This window comes from Mus caroli, unplaced genomic scaffold (genome assembly GCF_978045245.1).
Source record: "Mus caroli unplaced genomic scaffold, Mus_caroli_1 scaffold_8, whole genome shotgun sequence".
NCBI classification, from domain to species: Eukaryota; Metazoa; Chordata; class Mammalia; order Rodentia; family Muridae; genus Mus; species Mus caroli.
The window spans coordinates 23,243,854-23,264,855 of record NW_028227263.1 but is presented as its reverse complement, the minus strand read 5'-3'; the positions used below and the strand labels follow the sequence as shown (position 1 = coordinate 23,264,855).

Below are 21,002 nucleotides of genomic sequence, written 5' to 3'. Positions count from 1 at the left end.
ACCACATGCAGAGTGTATAAAGTGGAGACAAGACTGTTCCGAGGTGTGGCTGAGGAGAAGTTTTTATTGTAGATACGAGGGAGAGCACAGCCAGAGGCATCTGGAAGAGTCCCGAGCAAGGAGAGAAAGTAGTGCACTGAGCATGAGCAGCAGCCTGAACTGGGCCAGAGAGGAGAGAGAAGGGGAGGCAGGAAGAGAAGAGCATGTGGTCAAAGGTGACCAAGAGAAAGGGGGCCAAAAGGGCCCAGAGCTGACACAGCAGGGTTGCATAGGAATCAGAAGCTGGGGGAGAAAGCCTGTGAGCTGGAGAAGAAGGGCAAGGTGAGAAGCGCAGATACTGAGGGAGCCTGGAGGCCAGCACGTGCCATGTGCTCTGTATGCTAAGAGGTATCACAGTTGGCCATTTTGTGTCAGGTTCAGTTTCTTTTGGACCTGACACAGCTCTCTCTCAGCGCTCTCTCTCTCTCTCTCTCTCTCTCTCTCTTTCCCAGTTTGATACAGATTCTTCTAATAGCAATCCCCCTGTCTCAGCTTATGAAGTGCTAGGAATACAAGCAAATACTACACCTCCTGGCTCCTATTTCTCTTAAAAGCCAAAATTTTGGAGCTAGGCTAAGTGAATCTCACCTGTAACTATAAGTCCTTGTGTTTGTCTGAGTTCTCCAAGTATCATTTGCTTCACCATTTCAAGAGGGAAAAGAAATAGACTCCCCTCATTGGGTTACTGTGACAGTCGGGTAGAGTCCTGCCTGTAAGAAAAGAAGGAGCAGAGAACACTGAGTTTGGGGGACTTTGACTCCTTGGAAGATAAAGCACATACAGAAAGCGTGTGCCTGTGATGGGGTCCATGGGGCATCCTGTAAGCAGAATTCATGTCAAATGCACTGCTGAACTGCTGGGTTCTGCCTTTACCCACTGTCAGCCCGTCCTAGGTAAAACTGAGGGTGTGGAGTCAGCTCCACGGTTCATTCTTTCCCGTTTCTTTGCCCTCTTCCTTTTCTTTCTGAATCGCCAACTCCTCCAGATTTCCTCTCTGTTCACTTGCCAGCATCTTGCGATCAGAGATCCTCGTTGCTACTTTGGGTTCATTTCTAAGACCAAGCCTATTTGGTGGCTACACCTCAGAGCATATCTATTCATCTTGTTTTTTAGCACTGGCTCACAGACCCAAAGATGGAGGGTTTTGATAATTAAGTAATTTAAACAGAACACCAGAGAAACCTCAGCAGAGCGGAGGGAGCTTGTGTTACAGGGAACGAGCTGGGCTAGCTTTGGACTATTTAATGAGCTTTCTGAAAGTAATTGCTTGAAACTTGGGTCCATTTGACTAATATTTTTCTTCCTCTATTTTTTTTTTAATTTTCACGAGTGCTTTGCTGAGAAATGCAAATGGTATCTGAATGAACATATCCTTCGAGTTGGGCAAATGTCAGTGTTTCTTAGGACAGGAGAAAGGGGTTTGACCATGTAGAAACTGGCCTCACTGGGGGCACCAGTAGTCACATAACGCTCATTCTTGAACCCAAATGACAGGCTGTGACATTTTTAATGTGACATTCGAGGCCATATTTGAGGTTTAGTTTGATTCTCCCTGAGGGACTTTGCTCTGGGGTGGGTATCATTTTGGTCTTTGCTCCTCCAGAAGAGGTCTGGCTAAAAAACTGTCCCTGGGAAGAAACTCAGACAGTAAGACTGGTTGGTTGACAGTCTGCCCTGACTTTTCTAAGTCGTTGGAATAATAATATCTCAGCAGCACTCATTTCCTGGTCTACAGTCTGCTCAAGGCTTTTCTTTCCTTTTTAGCTAATGACCAAACACCCAGGCAAGCGCCTGGGTTGTGGGCCTGAAGGGGAACGAGACATTAAGGAGCATGCGTTTTTCCGGTATATTGACTGGGAGAAACTCGAACGCAAGGAGATTCAGCCACCTTATAAACCAAAAGCTGTAAGTAGACCTCTCCGCGGCTGGCCGCTCCTTGGACACAACACGCTCTTTCTTTGGTGTGTGCGTGCTCTGAATGCTCTTGAGATGTGGACATCAAAGCATCGACCTGAATATGTCTGTAGCTACCTCTCCCTGTGTGCACCAAGCCCCTGGATACCAAATGGCAATTACTGCAAAGCCAGGCCCCTGTACGTAAGGGAGAGACAATTGATACGGAGCTGTTGTTGCTGCTGCTGCTTTGATTCAATTACTGTAACTGTCTGAGTCGCCACCTTGGGGGGTAGGAGGGATGGAGGGGATGGTTCTTGGGCGAGCAGAGTCCAGACTTACTTCTGAATTGTGATGAAGAATCTAATTTTGCCCTCCTTCCTTCCTCAGTTCAACTGTGTCATTTTCTCTTCACACTGACATTGAAAAGGTCATGTTGTTTATCGCAATGGTATTTAAATTGAATTCTGAAACCTACAGTACTACCTCTGAGTCCGTAACTGAGAATGGTTCACCAGCCACCCCTTTCCCCAGGTGAAGAAGAAAGAATTAGACCCGCAGACTTCCATGAGGTTGGGGTGTAGACAAGTATATCATATTATTGTGATGTCAGAATAAATACTTCCCATTCCCCTACAGTTTCTGGGAAAAATTTGCAGCCCCAAAGACCCAGCAGGGTCCTTGCCAGCTTCCTGCAAGGGGGAGGAGGGGGAGTTTGTCCCTGGGTGAATTAGAATGGTGATTTTATAAGGTGGATGTTTCTTTGTTGATGTTAAGTACAGCACAGACCTGGTGGCTTTATTATGTGTTGTGAAACTACTGACTGAGGCTGTAAAGGGAACATAAACATTGTCATTGAAACTTGAAGTCGTGAGGGTATCAGTGTTCAGAAGAGAAAGGTGATGATGATAGCTATTTTGGTGCGATAATTGTTCATTTCGTGAGCATTTATTATGTGCTAGGTGCCATGTTGAGCATTTCATTTACAGCATCTAATTAAACCCTCACAACAGTGTACAAGGTGGAAGCTATTATTCTGGCGTGTGGGAGATGAAAGGGGAGACTTAGAGAGGTTCAGGCACTTTGACCACAGTCACCCAGAGGCTGAGGTATGGGGTGAAGGGAGAATCCATGTTGTGCAGAGTCCATTCCATTGGAAGCTTTCTATGTCCAGGGAAAAGGACAGGAGTATGAGAAAATCTCTCAGGTGATTCTCAACACTCTGCAGAACTGCCCCGTCTCTGCTGCACCCCTGCTGAGCCTCGTTCTGGATATGTCTGAGTGCTAAGAAGCCAGCTCCAATGGACAAGCCAGTTCTGTTGTTGAACATTCCAGATTAATACCAAATCAATCTTCCTAGAAAGTCCAGCAGAGACGCACTCTCTCTGGATCCTTCTGGAAATTTGTGGGATTATATCTGGATTAAACCCCTCCTGAGAGCACACCCATATGACATCACTTTTGAGTGTCATTATCATTCATCTTAAAACAAAGACACAGGCTGGAGCATGGCATTCCTAATAGCATCTGACCATCAGCAAGTAGACTCTGTCTCTTGACTATTTCAGAGCCTGTGAGCTTTGACTTAGTCAAGTTCTCTCTGACCTAATTACTTTTTTGCATCAGAGGATCATTGTGATAGAGAAAGCACTTGGGATGAGCTTAGTTCATGACAGATTCTCAAGGAGAGATGATTGTGGTGGTCAGTGATGTCATTGAGTGGTTAGTATTTTGGGTTTAGGGTCTTTGAGGGGCAAGTTAGAAGTACTGTTTCTTAAAGGAAGTGTCTGTGCTCGGTGCTGGAGAGGATGGAGCTATGTGTCCTTGGCAGTACAGTTGCCTTTACTCAACCCTTTGGGAATAGATCAAAAGGTAACTTGGAAGGGATGAGCAGGCTCTTTCTTCTGGAAACTGATGACTCAGAGGTAAGACAATGATCCACTAGAGTATATTTGTGTGTGTGTGTGTGTGTGAGTGTGTGTGTTTAAATGCTGAGGTGTGTGTATATGCACATATATGTGTGCATATGTGTGTATGTGTGTGCATGTATGTATTTATGCATGTTTATGCGTATGTGTATGCATGTGTGTATGAGTTTATTGTGAGTGTGTGTTTGTTTAAATGCTGAGTTTTATGTGTGTGTAAGTGTGTGTTTAGATGCTAAGGTGTGTATGTGAGTGTGCATATTTGTGTACAGAGGGTGTATATGTGCATGTGGAGGCCCGGAGCTGACTTCTGGATTGTTCCTTGATCATTTTTCACCGTGTTCACTATGCCAGGGTCTCTCAGTAAAAACCCAGATCACTATCAGAAATGGTCTAGTTAACCAGGTTGATCTGAGCATCCTGTCCCAGCCTCCATAACTCTGAAATTGCAGGTGGACTACCACATGAATCTAGAAGTTGTGTGGCTTCTGGAGATTCAAGCTCTTCCAGCCTTTCTGCACATATGGCAAGCATTTATCCCTGCAGTCTTTCTCACAGCGCACCCCTCCACTTAGGTTTTGCAGAGCTATTTATAAGGTCTCAAAACATGAGCCTCTCCTTTTCTTACTTTGCCCATGTTCATTCACACTGAAGCCACTGGACTTTAGGAGCTTTTGATAGAGTTGTACACCAGTGGTTTTCAAATGGTGTTCCCAGACCAGCAGTGACAGCTTCCATCTGAGCCATGTTCAAAATAAACTGCTAGGACTCAACCCTAGACATCCTGAATCAAAAACTCTGGTAGCAGGGTGGGATGCTGTGGGTCCAGGAAGCCCTGCAGAGAATCTGAGATGTACTGTAGGCGGAGGACATCACTCAGGCAGGCGAGAAAGAGAGAGACAGAGACAGCGACAGAGAGGGGCCAGAGGAAGGTGGCAGAGAAAACAGCTAGTTACAGGAGGGAGACTGGTTTTTGGCCATTTGGGAGCCAGACAATGGCTTCTGGCATCCATCACAGACTGAGTTTCACACACTTTAGAGGAAGAAAGAAAGCTGTGAGCTACAGGAGGAGGCAAGAAGGCCAAGGTGGAAAGCTGAGACCCAGCAAAGCCCAGGCTTTACACTCTCATTCGAAGCTGGGGACGGCACTTCTTAGCTGAAATCTCACTATTTCTTCATAATTGGCAGCAAATGTTTAAAAATTAAACAGCTCAGGGCAAATAAAAACGTATCCATGGCCCACATGCGGCTTGTGGACTGCCAGTTTATAACCTTGGGGAATGTTGATGGATCAAGTTGGAGTGACATTTAGCCAGTTCCTGTTAGTACTATTTGGGGCAGTTAAGAGTCCATTTTGACTGGAAAGTTATTTGTGACTATTCCTGCTAAGGGTCATGAATATACAGGGCTCACAGGCTAGAGAGTTATTTCATTTGATAAAAAGCTTGCCCCAGAAGCACAAGGACCTGAGCTTGATCTCCAGATCTCTCCCTCTCCCTCTCCCTCCCCCCTCCCCCTCCCCCTCCTCCCCTCCTCTCCCCTCTCTCACATGCACACACACCAATACCCACCCACCCCCCACACATGACATGCATGCATGCATACTTAAATGCACTCACATGCACCCCCAGCCTATGTCTGGCTCTTAGAAGACTGTCAGGAAAGGGTAGCTATCTTTCTGTCTTTATTGTTGAGAATAACTAATTCCATCAATAATTAAACCACTAATTAACATCAATTAATTGTGTAACTGAATAATTGCTAGTGACTGTCAGCAAAAGCCTGCAACTGTCGAACATTTGGTATTATTTCCAACCATACAACATCCTGAATTCTTTTATGTGGGTTTAGTAATGCCTTTCAAAACACAGTAACCAAATCAGGGCATGTGTTTGCAGATGTTTTACCACCAGCCCTAAGGGTAGAGGGGCCTACCTTGATCTCCCTGAATAGATTTAGAAACACAATTGTCCTACAGTATCTATGGGGTATTGATTTGAAGATACCAAAATCCACCGAGGCTCAAGTCTCTCATATGAAATAGGTAGTATTTGAACATAACTTACACATATCCTACTTTAAATCATTTCTAGATTACTTACTATATATAACAAAAGCAAATGATATGCAAAGAGTTGTTATACTATATCATTCAGAGAGTGTATTAGTTTACTTTGTATTGCTGTAATAAAACACCATGATCAAGGCAATTTATAGAAGAAAAGATTTTTGGCTGTGGTTCTAGAGAAATGAGAGTCTCTCATGGCAGCAAGCAGCAGGCTTGGTAACTGAAGCAAAAGCTGAGAGCTCATGTCTTGAACAGCAAGCCTGGAGCAGAAAGTGAACTGGAAATGACACATGACTTTGAAACCTTGGAACCCCAGTGGCACACCTCCTTCAGCTAGGCCATGCCTCCTTTAGCAAGGCCACACCTCTTTCAGTTAGGCCACGCCTCCTTCAGCAAGGCTCCACCTCCTAAACATACACAAACAGTTCCAACTGGAGCCAAGCATTCAAAGCTCTGAGCCTATAGGGCACGTTCTCATTCAAATCACCTCAGAGAGTAATGACAAGAAAATAAATTCTCTGTGTATCCATGGATTTGGTGAATATGCAACACTTCATTCTTGCATTTTTAAATTATTTTGTTTTGGGGGCTGTGGAGACCAGACTGGCCTTGAACTCATGATCCTCCAGCCTCAGACACCCAAGTGCTGAGATTACAGGCATGTGAGCGTGTGTGTGTGTGTGTGTGTGTGTGTGTGTGTGTATGTGTGTATGTGTGCCCGTGCGCACCCATCCACCTATTTGATTCTTCCTGCTAATGTTCCTCTTACATTGTAGATCCAGGTTTTCTCATCCCCACCCCCACCCCTCACCCCAGGACCTATGCTTCCTCATCCTTGTCTGCCTGTCATCTCTGAATTGCCTGTGCCACGTGTGCAGAGTTCCATGTGCCTGTGGAATATTAAACGGCATGTGTGTACCTGTCAATGTGCCTGATTCATGCATGCTATTAAGTGAGTTCGGGGAGAGAAAGCACAAGGGGCAGAAGCAGAGGCCTGTATTCAAACATCAGTGAAGGGTGCTATTATGGGTGGTTCATTAAAATCACTTTAAATGGGTTTTGTTTGTTCTCAGTGCTGTCTTTTATTGTGGCAAGGAGTAGCTTGACAGTGCATTGTTTGAAACTGTACTAAAATATACTAGGTTTGTTGTATTGTTATAGGCAACAAAGTAGTGTGTGTGTGTGTGTGTGTGTGAGAGAGAGAGAGAGAGAGAGAGAGAGAGAGAGAGAGAGAGAGAGAGAGAGATTGATTCTGTGGGCTGAGGCCCACATGTTCATGGACTTCGAGGCTGGTGGTCAACTTTGAGTTTCTACCTCTGGCCCACCCCACCTTATTCTTTTGAGACAGGGTTCTCAGTTTCATGTAAGCTGACTGGTCCAGCAAGCCTCTGGAATCCTCCTGTCTCCCCCCCACACACACACACACCATAAGCACTAGGATTACAGATACACACCATCATGCCTGTATGTTTCAACATGGGTTCTGGAGATCAGGTCCTCCTGCTTGTGTGGTAAGCTGTTTGCTGACTGAGCCATCTCCCCAGCTCCATACAGTAGTGTCTTTAAATGAGTATCCAGTCACATTAGTCTCTTCCTTGCAACCCCATACCAGCTTTCTGATATCTCACAATAATGCCCCTGGGTCTTTGGCAAATAATGGCTTGTGAGTCCCTCCCAACATCCCGGCCCCTAGCCCCAAAGACCAGCACTCCTGAAATTCTCTTATTTCTCTAACACTCAGCCTTTTCTCTCTTTGCCAGCTTTACCTATGCGAAACCATTGTCTAGGATGCCCATGGCCCTTCCCAGGCTCCTCTCCCTCTCCCTCTCCTGGAGGCTAGGTGCTACCTCATTAAATCCAAGGAACATCACCTCCTCGGGGAGGCTCCTCCTGATTCCTGAGTAGGGACCTGCTTCACAGACTCATTTCATGTTCTTGTAATTGTGTGCTCAATTTAACATCTGTCATTTTGACTAGACTGTGGTTTTTTTTTTCTTTTTTTCACTGTCAAGAGTCAAAGCCTAGCATAAGTTTTAGCACATAATGGGTGCTAGAAAATTTTTACTGAATGTATGAATGAATGGATGAATGGATGAATGGTCATGAAATGGGACGCTGTAACACACCATGTTGTAGGGCATAAAGGCTTCTTTAAGGCTGTATATTAGAGTGAAAGGTGATTTTCTTATGCATAGCAGGGTGTCTCCGATAAATTGGTTGTTGTGTAAGTTACTATCATGTTTATAAAGGGCTATAATTTGCCTGCTGCACTGCAAGCTGTCATGGCTTCTTTAGGCTGAGCAGTGTGCACAGGGAGAGGATGCTACAGAAGGATCTGGAGGTGTGGTACACGGTAAGGGCTGCAGATGGCTGCTGTCCGACCTTGCACAGGTGGCTCAATGCAGTGTCCTCTTTCCATGCATGCACAAGTCACCTGAAAGTCCGATGCAAACGAAGAGTCTGGGACGGGTTGCTGAGGGTGGATCCTGAGGTTCTGCATTCCTTGCGAGCTCCCTGCTGCTGGGCCAGGGACTCTATACTGGGTAGCAGGGACCAGAACACTGAGCACCATGGTGCCGCTGGCCATGAGTGACATGACAGTGCCTAGTGTCAGCTGGGTCTTCTGTGTAGTAAGAGGAGGGTGGTATCAAAGGGATGGCATGGTGAAGACCAGTGTTGTGGTAAAATGTGGCTTAGACTGTTGTGATCAGTGTGTAGTGGGAGAGAGGTGGTAGCATATGCCCTTCCATATTAAGCATGTGTGGAGCAGAGGACTCAGAAGTACATAAGTATATTCTCTATTGGGAACAACGTTGGGTGCTGAGTCACCTATTCGACCGAGGATAAGGACAGTCGTTTGTAGGTCTTGGGAACACAGCAATAAATAGTACAGAAATCCATATCTGTCTAGCATAAACAGTGGTCCAGTAATGCACAGAGAAGCAAGTGAAATATGTAAGATATTGTATTGTAAATTGATAAGCATTACAGAGCAAACAAAAGCAGCCATGGAGTTTGGGAAGTCCAGGATGGGGAAGGAGAGACTTTAAGTAAGGTGGGAGGAAGGTATCGTGGAGAAAGTGGCGCTTCGGCAGAGCTAGGAGGATGAGGGAGGGGGCTGTGTCTTTATTGAGGACTGGGGCAGGAGTGCAGTGTTAGGAACACATTTAAAGGCTGGAAAACAGCTTGTCAGGCGTGTCTTGTGGACATCAGATCCCGGTAAGGAGAAAAACAGAGAGGCCCTGGGACAGGAAGAAGGTACTGAGCACTACAAGATCTTTGACTTTTAATCCAACCTGTGAGCAGAGAAATAGTGACCTAACACTGGCCTTTTAGCCAATGAGGAGACACATGTGAAACGAAGAACGGTTGTGGGATCTGTTAACACTCCTAGGCAGGGTACTGTGGGAACAAGGGCAGGATGGAGTTAATTGGGAATCGTTATGCAGTGGTTCTCAACCTGTGCATCATAATGCCACAAGGGTCACCTATCAATACCCTGCATATCGGATATTCACGTTCCAGTTCATAACAATAACAAAATTACAGTTATGAAATATCAACAAAAATAATTTGTGGTTAGTTCCACAACAAGAGGAGCTGTATTTAGGGATTGCAGCTTTTGGAAGATTGAGGACCACTGCTCTAGAGTGATGCTCACTTCAGCATCCTCAGCCTGTCTCCAGTTCCTGGTATCTTGTAGGCAACTTAGTACCTCTATGGCACAAAGGATGGGCAAACAGGAATCCCTGTGGATCACACAATTGTTCTTTAAGTAGAGGGGCTGTTAGCCCAGAGTTTAGTCCTGGTGAAAGAAGTGTGAACCAAGAGAATAGCTATCAAGAGAGTGCCTGTGGCTCAGAGCTGCTCCCAGGCCATGGAGTAGTTATGGTCACCCTGTAGGTTGTAGGTTGTATTCCTTCTGTCAGTGAGAGCATACTGTAGACGACTGTTGAGAGCTTTGGCCAAGGCATTCTCATGCCTGGAAGATTTATCTTAGAGTGTCGCTACGCAGTAGTAGGGGGGTGCCTTGGGACTGGTCCTTCTTGTATGTCTGTGTTTTACTGTGACCCTGGGATCAGCTTATCCAGCAAGCAGTGTAGAAGCAACTAACTGAAGGGCATGGGGAAGATAAGGCAGCCACAGGACATCTGCTCCAGGAAGTCCACGGAGTCTTGAGAGGTGACGTGTGAATGGACATGCCCTCCTGCTGGTGAGTGTGGCAATGGTAGTCCCTGCAATCATGAGTAGTCTGGTCATCAGCTTGTCTGAGAAGTAAATTTTAAGATCACCTTTCAGCTGGTCCTGTTGGCACAGGCCTGTGTCCCCAGCTACTCAGAAGACTCAGACTAGAAAGTCACGAGTTCAAGACCTGCTTGGGTTGAAATGAATTCAAGCTAGCCTGTGTGATACAGTGATAAATGTCTCAAATTTTAAAATGAAAAGACCAATAAATATCAAGTTCCATGCTAGCATTTGCCTGGCATGCAAGAGACCCTGCACTCAGTTTGCAGTACCCAAGTAGATGATCTTTCTCTAACTCCTTGCATTGTCTTGTGAACAAGAATGCAGCCCACAGAGACATACTAGCAGGCTTGGTCTCTCCTTTCCTCTCTAGCCTGCATGTCAGGCCTCCCACGTCTTTCACAGGCTGATTCCTGTCATTTCCGCTCTTGTTAGGTATTCTTATCTTCACTATTTACATAAAGCCTCATCGTTTCAAGACATCTTCACATCAGGAGAGCCTAAACATCTTTCTGGCTATAAAGCCCCTTGCAGAGTTCCTTGTCCAAACCCTTTGAGTTCCATGCCATTTCTAAAATATGATCATAATCGACTAGGTCTGGGGAGATGGCTTAGTGGGAGGATCGCTTGTTGCATAAGCATGAGGATCAGAATTCAAATCTCTAGAATCCACTTCTAAGATGGTCACAGTAGATGGGCTTGTAACACCCAAGAGATGGGAGACAGAGACAGGAAATTCCCAGGAGGCTAAGGGTCAGCATGCCTGGTCTATGCTGCTGTGAACAACAAGAAGGCCCTGCCCAAAATAAGATAGACGTGGAAGACCAACACATGAGGTTCTCTTCTGACTTCCATGTGTGGATCACAGCACATGTGTGCCCACACTCACACACATGAATGTGTGAATGTGCACACACAGACGCACACACCTACAAAGTTGCCCACACCCTCTGAAAGCCCAAAGGTGCCACAGCTTCCGGAAGAGCTCACACCCACAGGACTTGCTTTCTCCGAGGTTCTGTCACTTGAAAGCATTGTTTACGAAGTCAAAAGCTTCCTTGCTCCGTAATGAGCTGCAGCTCCGTTCCTGTGACATTCTCCTCCAGACCCAATTGCCCTTTATACAGTGTGAGCAAGTGTCTCTGTGTGCATGTGGCGGAAGGTGTGTTTGATGTCCTGACATTTCTGAATCGGAGCCAGAAAGTGTAACCTTTGTGTGTTTGCTATTCAGACTCCAAATTCGAGGCTTAAGGACAGGATCTAACTTCTACTCAGTATGATTTATTTAAGCTTTGAACTTAACACCTCCAAAGTACCAAATACTCAGGAGGACAATAGCCGTTTGAATGTTGTGACTTAAAGTGATTCTCATAAAACCTGTATTATTCAAACACATTAGAGAGCGTACTGAGTCCTTGCCTGTGGTGGACAGTGTCCTACGTGTCTTTCAGGTGTTGCCTCATGTGACTCTCACAACAGCTCTTTGGCATAGGTGTTATCCTCATGTTACAGATGGACCGGGCAGCTTGGAGACATTAAAAATATATTCACAGTCTAGCAGTAGAGGGTGGCAGAGCCAGAACTTGAACTCTGAACTCTGTACTGCCTAAAATCCTTGGGAAGATTATTGGATGAATTTGGATCACCTGGTAAGGCTTGGACTCTTGCTAAGGGAAGAGAGCCATGACAACTCATGGAGTTTATTACATGATAGGAAAAGACTGAAAAATGTGTGCAACCCAAATGACTTCACATTTATTTTAAAATACTGTAGCAAAGAATGTGTGTGTTCACACCTTTTTACAGTCCACTGGCACAACTGGAAAAGGTGCAAATTTCCTTCTTCTAAAAGCTTGAGTTCCAGTGCTAACAGAGACAGCAGACTTAGAGCAGGGCGGGGCAGCATCGAAAAGGAGGATCTGCGGTTAGGCTCCAGAAAGAAGAGATGCTGCCCATACTCCATTCTGGAGGTTCTGTGTGTGCATCTATTGGGGGCAGAGTTTGCAGAGACTATAACAAAAATACTAGGGTGTGTTCATATAGTAGCTAACGAGTAGCCCAGAGTAATTTAGAAACACAGCCTGAGACCTATCTCTCTCTTTCCATGTGCTCCCTGTCCCCATGGACATCCAACTATGGATCAAATCAGGCTCCCTTCAGATAGTTGGAATTTTAGCAGGTGCCTGGACCAAACGGAGTTCCAGAATCACTTGCCAGGTGCGTGACTTCGCTCTGAACCCTGGAAGAGAAGTCAGCAATTGAGTTGAAATGATGGATGAACCACGCCCATGCTCTGAGAGAGCATAGAACCGTTAGGATGCCTGGCAATGATTAGTGGAATGTGGTACAAGTCAAGGATTGGAAGACTGCCTTGGAAAGGGAATTCAACTCCTCCATCCAACAGATGAACAGAGGGCCAGAGATTTGTCTACATGACTCACCCAGGGAATATAACAGAACTAAGATGCAGGGCTGTATTCATTATGCTATTTATATCTATAACAAGTCAGCCATGTTAGCCAAATTATTTACTTTTCCTAGAGAATGTAGACCATTGTGAACTTAACTAAGCTAATTGCACCCCCACAAAACCCCAGAGAGGAGTTGATATTCATTTTCCTAAACCTGTAATGAAACCTACCGAGACCCATGAGCTAAATCACGTGCCCATGATCACCCAGAAACTAAGTCTGAGCATCAGTTAATATAAAGTCTTACCCTTCACCTCAGAGTCCCCCAAAGAGCTCTTTCCTGTTATAATATTTCTTCTCTCATCAATCAAACTCTGCCACACAGATGTGAGGTTTACATTTCTCTTGGTCTAATTTTGATTTCTCCTACCTCCCTGGAGATGGGCCCAGTTGGGTAGATATATTTGGTAGGACTTCTTCTTCTTCTTCTTCTTCTTCTTCTTCTTCTTCTTCTTCTTCTTCTTCTTCTTCTTCTTCTTCTTCTTCTTCTTCTTCCTCTTCCTCTTCCTCTTCCTCTTCTTCTTCTTCTTCTTTTGTTTTTTTTTGGGGGGGGGTTGTTTTGTTTTGTTTTGTTTTGAGACAGGGTTTCTCTGTATAGCCCTGGCTGTCCTGGAACTCACTCTATAGACCAGGCTGGCCTCGAACTCAGAAATCCTCCTGCCTCTGCCTCCCAAGTGCTGGGATTAAAGGTGTGCACCACCACTCCCGGCGGTAGGAATACTTCTTGACTCTTTGGCCAACTCTACCTAGGCTGTATTGATAATCACAATATCCCATGACTAAAGGGCAAAAAGAGAACTGAGAGGATTCAGGGAGACTGTCCATTGTAGGCATACATTTTTTTGCAACCTACTGTTAAGAAGGGTTCAACCTCTCCTCCAGCCCATTACCCAGCAGAGGCAGTGGAAGAGAAAAATTATTAGAATGTGGGGGGAGTGGACCTGTTCATCAGTAGTTCTTTGAGAGTGAAGGGGCGAGCTTGATCTTCTTTCTCAGCAGTTCAGTCCTGTAGCAAACACCAAATGGAACGCAGAAGCTGCAGACCAGTCCTCTAAGCAGGGAGACACCAGGCACAAACCAGCAACTTCAGTCTAGTCACCTCAGCAGGCAGACACCAGGCACAAACTAGCAGCTGTAGTTCATCCCTGATGAAACTGCCGGGCTCGACAACCAGACTGAGGCGAGGCCATGGAAGTGGCAAGCTGCCACAGGAGCCTCAAGAGCAGTTCTTGGGTGAGTTTCTCTCAATGACGGCATTACCACAAGTTGAGCTCAACAATACTATGCAAGGTGAACCAATACATGCGTGATGTTAGAGAAGAATAGTGAGGTGGAGCGAGCCAAATTCAGTGCTTGTTTCCCACCGTCTGTGGGGTCATATTTATACTCCTTCATCACAGGCCCTTCCACGTGTCTGTTTTAGCAGAACATCCTTTCATCTGTGTGCCCCAGCAAAACATTATTTGACATAATTAACTTTCCAAAGAAAGTTAGTTTCTACTTTAGTCCATCAAAAAGTGGACAGAAAGTCAAATAGAGCCAATATTCAACACCAGCTTTGCTGTTTAATAGACGAATAAAGATGGGCAGTAAGGAGGCCTCTGGACCTCCATAGATGATGTCTCTGTGACCTCAGCTGGACCCTGTGACTTCCAGACCATCTCTTCCTAAATCCCTTGGACAAGCCCTAAAGCTTTTTTTTTTCAAGTTCTTATCACTCAAGCTTTAACCCTTTTGCTCCCTGATGATAACACCATCTCCTGAGTGACTGAAAAAGTTGAGACATAGGTGGACCTAACCTGACCTATCAATGCTGACAGCCATGATCTCTGTAGTGTGTGATTTCTCTCCATTCCTGCTCTGAACACCACCCTTCCATCTCTTCATAAACATTTGTTTACAGTTTCTCTCCACATTAACCAGGCTTCCTGTGTTTGTGGACAGGATCCTGATTCAAGCTGACTTTTAAGGGAAAACCATCAATATTAAGATGTGACTCGTCCTATGGCCTCAAACAGTGCTAAGGAGACTCCATTTCCCTGACTCCTTTGACTGCTTCCTCTACCTCTAACCAATTGTTCTTTTCAGAAGACTTTGTGGTCCTTGGGTTAGTATGACCTTGACTTTTGTGACAGATTCCTAACAAAAACTATTCACAAGAGGAAAGATGTATTTTACTTCCAGTTCATGGATGGCTGCTTACTTATCTATGTGGCTGTCTGAGGCAGAGTGTTGCAGTGGGAGAGCAAGATAGAGCCAAGCAGCCCATCTCAAAGCAGCTAGAAAGCAGAAAGAGACAGGAAAGGAGTGGACCACATGCACATTCCCAGCAGCCTCCTTCCTCCAGGTGATTAGCATATGCTTGGCCTAGGGAGTGGCACTATTAGGAGGTATGGCCTTGTTGGAGTAGATGTGGCCTTGTTAGAAGAAATGTGTCACTGGGCATGGGCTTTACCGTTCTTCTCCTGTTTGCCTTCTGAGCAAGATGTAGAACTCTGAGCTTCTTCAGCACCATTGCTGTCTGGATTCTGCCATGCTTCAGGCCTTGATGATAATGGACTGAACCTCAGAACCAGTAAGCCAGCCCCAATTAAATGTCCTTTATAAGAGTTGCCTTGGTCATCGTGTCTCTTTACAGCAATAGAATCCCTAAGACACCTTCCACAGCTCCATCTCCTCCAAATGTCTATTCAAATTTTGGATCTGTTGGTGCTTTAAAGCATTGATTAGGTCAGAGCCTTGTGGTCTAGTTGTCTCTGGAAAGAATCAACACACTCAGAAGCATGCTTGACTGATCTCTTGGCATCTCTTGATTTGATCAAGTTAACATTCAAGGCACATGGCAACAATCAACTTAGTTCCTAGAAGGCCCAGAAATTTCCACTGGAAAGACCTTCCTTTTCCTAAAATCCCTGGTAGCTTTAGACTTAATCTTAGTAGATGATTACTAGGCCATATGCTTCTCTTCTGTTCCATGCTATCAAGGGGATGGACCATGCTGATTGGCTTGACCTGGATCATCTGTACCCTTGAGCCAAGGGACTAGGTCTATTTCCTAGCTAAACAAAGCATAACAAGAAAGAGAGGATGTGCTTCTCGGTTGCGAAGAGAGAAGATGTCTGCTGTGTAGACAAGACACAAGCTATCTGTTTCAACTCTTTCCTGGGCATCTTCTTCATTCATAATACGCTAGCTCGTTTCCATCTTAAAAACCTCTTCTCTGGGACATGAGGTCCCCTCTTCACTCTGAAGTGGGCTGCCTCCTTGAACTTGGCATGAACAGTTAGGAAAGGTTGCTGGCTCTGGTTAGTGCCAATTTGCTCCTTCCTTTCTGGTGCAAACTGCCCCCACCAGTCCATTGCCATTTCTCCCTTTGAGTCATCAATGACCTGGAAATTGCCTGCTCTCGAAGGCCTGGGGTCTTTCTTGATCTCATTACTTCATACTTTGATCTTCCTTTAAAGGAAATCTGGGGAAAATCTAACTTCCAATCAAAGCTATGCAGTGGGCAGCTGAGGTTGAGCCCCTCAACATCTCATAATGGAAGTAGTGTGTGTGTGGGGGATGTGTGGGGGTGTTTGTGAGAGTCCTCCTCTTCCTGATTATTGTTATGAGTGCTGGAAGGAGGGGTGTCATCCTCTGAGTGGTATAGCCACAGGGAAGTTGCTCATAATCCAATAACTAATAACCGCCCATGCTCATGCACACAACACTAATTAACTCAGTGAGTGACAGACACACCCAGAGAAGACAAGGGAAGAAGAGGATTGTTGGGAAGGAAAAGGGTTTCAGTGTAGGCAAGGTGAGAGAAGATAATGTAGTGACTAAGATTTAGTATATACGTGTGTGAAACTACCAAAGGGGATTTTGTTTAAGGTTATGTGGTGAAATTAAGTCTTGCATTCCCTCTTGCTAGGAGCTTTGTTGCACTTTCTTAGAATGACCTTTTACAACTAAGGTCCTCTGGGACACTTCTGTAGAGAAGGGTGCAAGCCCAAAATATGCCATGTCCCATACAAGTCCAGCATATAACAACATGCAACTTCATCTATAGACAGATATGTACTCACACACACACACACACACACACACACACACACACACACTTGTTGAATCTTAGGGCTGGAGAGATGGCTAAGTGGTTGAGGGCACTGACTGCTCTTCCAGAGGACTCAGGTTCAAATCCCAGTACCCACATGACATCTCACAACTGTCTGTAACTCCAGGATCTGACACCTTCACACAGACATGCATGCAGGCAAAACACCAATGCATGTAAAGTGGAAATAAATAATTTTTTAAAAAATAGTTAAATCTTGGTTGATTTTTTTAAAGCTATCCAATTAAGATGCCAACCTAGATAACAGCTCAGAATCCCACTTCTAATCCCATCTGAATGTGGACCTCTTTGTCCTGGAGTTGACGCTGAACTCTGCTTTACTCTTCTAATAAGTTCTCGAATACATGAGCACTGTGGACCTTTTCTGTCCCCAGGTTCTCTATCTTTGGATTCAACCAACCAGGGATGGTCATTTTTAAGAAATTAAATTTTGTGTCTCTATAGAACATGGTAGAACACTACCATGACATCATCCCCCCAAATGGAACAGGATAATAACTGCTTGCACAGCTTTCGCGTCATGTTAGGTACCTAAGTCTTCTGATTCATACAGTATGTACATAGGTTATGCCCACATGCTACACAAGGAACTGCAGCATCCAAGAACAACGTATTTAAGGAACCAAAAAGACATTTGGAACTGACCCATAATGGATTTGGAGGGCAACTCTCTATCTGTAAGCTAAATTCAGAATCTTTCCGTGTGTGTGTGTGTGTGTCTCTGTGTGTGTGTGTGTGTGTGTGTGTGTGTGTGTGTGTGCTAACACATATATGTGTGTGAATGATTGAGTGCATGGAGCGTGTAGAACGTAGGTGTACTTCTTCATGCTCTGCCTATCCATTTGTTGTTTGTTTATATTTATTTGGATTTGAGAGGGTCTCTCACTGGCCTGGAGCTTACCTTATTAGCATAGGCAGGTTGGCCAGTGAGCCCCAGCAATGCCTGTCTCCACTACTGAATTACAAGTGTGTGTGACTGTGCCAGGCTCTTTACATGAGTTCTGGGGATTGAACTCAGGTCCCAATGCTTGCCTAGCAAGCACTTTAGCAACTTATCTACCCCTAGGTCTCCTCCTTTTAAAGTCCCTCTTCCTGCTTGAATGAAGCAGTGTTTACTGGGTTTCCTGACTCCCGAGCTACTCCTTGTAAAAAGCCCAGACTCTATGAGAAACCATGTCCACTGACAGTAGAGTTTGGAGAATTGAGATCTCCCCATGATGCAGAAATGGAAGCAACAAAGCCCATTTGTTATTTATTTACACCGTGCATATTCTTAAAAACAGCCTCAAAGTATCCCCCTCCCTAAATCCATATCCAGAATAACTCAAGAAGTGGTGTGTTACCTGCTTGAAATGTCTTTCCAAGTGACTGAGTCTTGCTGGGACTGGAAATGGATCCTTCTTGTCTGAGCATGCATCTTTTGCACAAATCCCCAACTGAAACCCTAGGTCCTGCTTGCACTCTGCAGCTCTTCCTGTACATCACAGCTCCACCATACCTCACCCTCATACCTCATAGCACCCCCCGTACTGTACAGCACCCTCATACCTCACTGCCCCTATACCTCGAGCCCCTCATTACTTCCCAGGCCCCAGTCTTCATACCAATGTACCTCACAGTACTGTCATAGTGCACAGTACTTCATATTTCACAGCCCCTCCCCATCTTCACACCCCATACCTCACAGCCTCTTTATAACTTACAGCCCTTCCATTCTTCACAGCCTCCACACCTCAAACTCCATACACCCCACAGCCTCCCCATATATCACAGAGCCCCCCCCCATACCTTATAGATCCTTCTAGACCTTATATACCCTCATACCTCACCAGGCTTGGACCTCAGGGTTTACGTGGCAGATTCTTACTCTGCTCGTGACTAACTAGAGTGGAATTTTTTGTATTGGGTGGGTTGCAGCAGAGCTTCTGAGACCTACACTAGCCAGAGCATACTGTGCCCATCCTGTATGCCCACCATCCAGAGCAGAGTCAATATTGCCCTTAGCTATTGGTTGCAGCGCTAAATATTGGATGCATATAAAAACAATGGCAGCGACTTTTATTCTAACATTTTGATTACACTTTCGTTTTGTTTTTTTTTTCTTAACAAGTTTTCTGTTTCATCTTCTTAGAATTTAGAAAAACAATTATTAAGATTCTAAAGAATTAATCAACAGATGAATGTCAAGGGCAGGGCCCAATTACCTCATTCTGAGAGGCGTAATAACTATTTCAGTTTGCTACCTAGCTTCAAAACAAAACAAGTCTTTGTATTTTATACATGAAGTCACATTCAACCACCATCTTCATTTGAATTTGTATACAACTTTCAAGTACAAAGCTTCCTTTTAAGCTTGGTAATAAACTTCACAAGAATAATGGCCAACCTTAATAAGTAGCATGACCCTAACAGTGAATCTTGTTAATGATCATAATACGATAACATCATTAAAAATGAAGTCTTCAATCCAGAGTCTGAAGCGTCGTCCCACCCCTGGTTGTTTTACTTATGAGGTAAATCCATCTAGAACAAGTGAATGTTGGGAATTTAGCTAACTTGCATGCAGGTCATGTCCCTAGCAACAGTGAAGCTAGGGTTGCTTCTCAGGTTGTCTCGGCTCACAAAGCCATGCTGTGTGTGTGCTCTGGGATAGTGAACTACTATAGAAGGCCTGTAACTGAACCAACACATCTCTAGATCTTGCCTCTCCTGATTTGCTCCATGAGACCACATATACGTTGCCAACTTTTCAATTTTCCTGTTGAGGCGAGATAATCTTTTCCCTGCCTATCTCGCAGATTGGTGGGAATTGGATCTTTAAAGCAAACAAATGAAAAGGATAGGAATGATGAGAGTTTATTTCTAGCAGCGATGTGAACTTAGGATGTGAACTGTTCAAGTTGAGGAATACAGGAGAGAACCAGAGTCTTTGCAGACATGGAAAATGTTTACTGTGCGTTTCATCTAGTTCCTTTTTAGAAGCACATTAAAAATAATAAGTCCATATCTGGCTCCTTTCAGCATGCACTTTTTGGCATCCACAATAGTGCCTGGGTTTGGTAACTATACGAAATGAATTCCTAGGTGGGACAGTCTTTGGATGGCCTTTCCTTCAGTCTCTGCTCTACACTTTATCTCCATATTTACTCCTGTGAATATTTTGTTCTCCTTCTAAGGAGGACTAAAGCACCCACACTTTAGTCTTCCTTCTTGAGCTTCATGTGCGCTGTCTCTTGAGAGGCCCTGACAGAGCCTTACAAATACAGAAGTGGATGCTTGCAGCCAACCATTGGACTGAGCACAGGGTCCCTAATAGAGGAGGAGTTAGAGAAAGGACTGAAGGAGTTGAAGGGGTTGCAACCTCATAGGAAGAGCGACCAGACCCCCCCCTCCCCAGGAGCTCCCAGGATTAAGCCATCAACAAAGAAGTACACATGACTCTGGCTGCATATGTAGCAGAGGATGGCCTTGTCATGCTTCAATGGGATGAGTGGTCCTTGGTCCTATGAATGCTCGATAGATGCCCCAGTATAGGGGAATTGAGGGTGGGGAGGTAGAAGTGGGTGGGTGGAGGAACACCCTCATAGAAGCAGGGGGAGGAAGGATGGGATAGGGGATTTCTGGGAGGAGGGAACCAGGAAAGAGGATAACATTTGAAATGAAAAGAAAGAAAATATCCAATAAAAAATAATAATGATGATTCCAAACCTGCTTAAGGAATAAAAAACCACCCATCAGTTCTTTACCCAGACGCCCAGAACACAGCCAAAGCAGTCACTTAATGAGAGATTAGAGTCTGGAGCCTGGGAAATGGCACAGGGGTTTAGACTAAGGACCTGGGGACCTGAGTTAGAGTCCCTGGCACCAACATAAAAGACAGGTTAACAAGATTCATGGTTAGGGTTGTATTACGGTCTCTCATGCCCATACCCCAATGTTGGGAAAGAGAGGCAGACCCTGATAGCCAGCTGCCGGCCAGGCTAGCCAAACTAACGACGAGCTTCAGGTTCAGAAACAAACCTTATCTCAAGGGACTAGGACAACACCAAAAATCCTTCTTACCTCTCCATACTTACACAGTGTGCAAGTCCACAGGCATGTGTAACCCAGTAACAAATGTACACACATGTTCACACTCCACATGGGGAGGCCACGATCATCGCACTAGATTCTGTTTCTCTTGGTTTGTTTTTACAAAAGGAGGTGACTGGTAGAAGGGACTGAGTCTGTCACCTGTGGGA

General features: G+C 45.0%; 1 protein-coding gene across 3 annotated transcripts in view; it reads left to right on the top strand.

Annotated features, from left to right (window-relative positions):
- The window catches only part of Prkcb (protein kinase C beta), a 341,205-nt gene that overhangs the window by 305,842 nt on the left and 14,361 nt on the right, over positions 1-21,002 (top strand). For all 3 annotated transcript variants that reach the window (XM_021166849.3, XM_021166848.3, XM_085841346.1), the window contains one exon: positions 1,804-1,944. In XM_021166849.3, coding sequence (XP_021022508.1) covers positions 1,804-1,944 — 141 coding nt within the window. The remainder of the gene's footprint in view (positions 1-1,803; positions 1,945-21,002) is intronic.